The sequence below is a fragment of the Fibroporia radiculosa genome, assembly GCF_000313525.1.
Source record: "Fibroporia radiculosa TFFH 294 genomic supercontigs, scaffold13023, whole genome shotgun sequence".
Taxonomy (NCBI): Eukaryota; Fungi; Basidiomycota; class Agaricomycetes; order Polyporales; family Fibroporiaceae; genus Fibroporia; species Fibroporia radiculosa.
The window spans coordinates 1,705-3,525 of NW_012132979.1; the positions used below are offsets into that span (position 1 = coordinate 1,705).

At 48.3% G+C, this 1,821-nt stretch overlaps 1 protein-coding gene across 1 annotated transcript; it reads left to right on the forward strand.

Moving 5' to 3' along the window:
• Positions 1–368: 368 nt before the first annotated feature.
• FIBRA_09182 (uncharacterized protein) lies at positions 369–1,010 on the forward strand (the record flags this gene model as incomplete). The annotated part of the gene is made up of 2 exons (XM_012321505.1): positions 369–770; positions 822–1,010. 2 exons carry the CDS (start codon positions 369–371, stop codon positions 1,008–1,010), a joined length of 591 nt encoding a protein of 196 aa, XP_012176895.1.
• Positions 1,011–1,821: the final 811 nt, after the last annotated feature.

Sequence of the window (1,821 nt, forward strand, 5' to 3'; positions counted from 1 at the left end):
AGGGAGCATGAAGATTAGTGTCTGGGGGTTATCTTTGTCTGTAGTAGTTGCTCTCCTTTGTATTCTGGGCTTGGTCTTTTCTAGAAAAATCTCTTCTTGGCTTTCTCTCATGCCTGCTGAGCATAACACCTGCGCCAGAAATAACAATGAAACTTCTAATCTGGACCTGCATCGTCGCCCTTTGGCTCTTAGGCACAATAATTCTCCAACAGCTGGCTCCCAGAGAGCGGCAACCCCTTTCCCTTCCCACCTCCAGACTCTAGAAGAGTGTTTCACGGCTAGAATAATAGAGATGCCAGTTCCTAGGCATCCTATCCTAAGCTTCCCTTCTCGACAAGAGTCTGATGACTCTTCTCTGGAGTTCCTTGATGAAGGAGGTTTCTGTTATCCCGTTTTCCCCCCTCCTGCCAAACATCACTCGACAACCCTTCCTCATCCCAGGACCCCCAGACTCTTCCAATAGTGACGCTGTAGTCTTGCATCAATTTCCTGGACCCCTGGAAATTCCTCAGTCCTCAGAAGCAACCACCAGATCTTACCACGTTGCTCCTGCACAGGTCTTTCCATCCTCGTCACCTATGAATGTCTCGTCTTCTCCCAATCCTGATAGCCCCCTTGCTGCATCCACCAACTCACCCAGTATGCCACCTCTCGCCTTGGACGTCTCTGACAATGGTAGCCTCAACCACGCTCCCAACCTACGGTTACTAGCTGACGCCAGCGAATATATTACCGCATCAGAAGGACACAGCAGCGATCCTCAGGAATTTGTAGTCTACAGCGATGGCATAATCCAATGACCCTCTAATAATGTCACTCAGTATTGGCGATCCATCTCCTTCAACACCTCCACCCCTGTCCAAGATGTCGATCCCTTGGAACGCATATTACCTTATTTCCCTGGAGCATACACCACCACTGTTACTAGACCTCCTATGGGCATGCCCATCGATGGAAATCCTGCATTTGGATTACGACAGGTCTCAACAACTGCAGCGGATGTTCTTTGACCGGCTGAACCTGTGGGGAATTGGAACCAATTGGGTAAAGAATGGGAGGAGGACACTTGGGAGTACCTGCTGATGCGAGATGACAACCTGTTGGAAAGCCTTTGGGCATTGCTGCAAGATATCAAGGATCCTGGAGTCACTGATGAAGTCGATCGTTTCGGGGCTGTCAATGCCAAAATCGACCTACTACTGGCCACAAGACAATCGGTAGGAGCTGAACTAATTCGTGCCCAATAGGAGATGGATCAATGCTGAGCTCATCTTAGAGCGGCCAACCTGGAGGAACACCTCAAACAACACGAGTTCTCTATCATCACTCCTCCTTCCAACGCCATGCCTTGTCACCTTTGCTTCTGTACTAAATGCGAAACTGATGGTCATCTTCAAAGTGAGTGTTGGCACTGGTTGTGTTCCTATTGCGGTCTCCTACATCCCCGCCATAAATTCCGCACCAATGCCGACATCCAGCCTGGACAACTTCCCTGTCCCACCAATGAACCCGGATATCTACAAGAGTGTCGCGCTCAGTGGAAACTCTGAACAACGAATCTGGAGAGGGGGGTAATATTACAGCCTGAGGGGGGGTTCCCTTTTCTTTCCTAAACTATTCGTTGTTGACCCTGTAACTCTATGACTGATCCTATTGCCTGATGTGTTTTACCTACATCAGTGTTTCATATCTATCACGCTTCACCTATATCATGTTTCACTTACATCATGTTTCATCTCCATTGTGTTTCATCCTCATCACTGATACAACTCAGTGAAACCTGTTTCATGTACATCACTGATCCAACTCAGTGTTTCATAC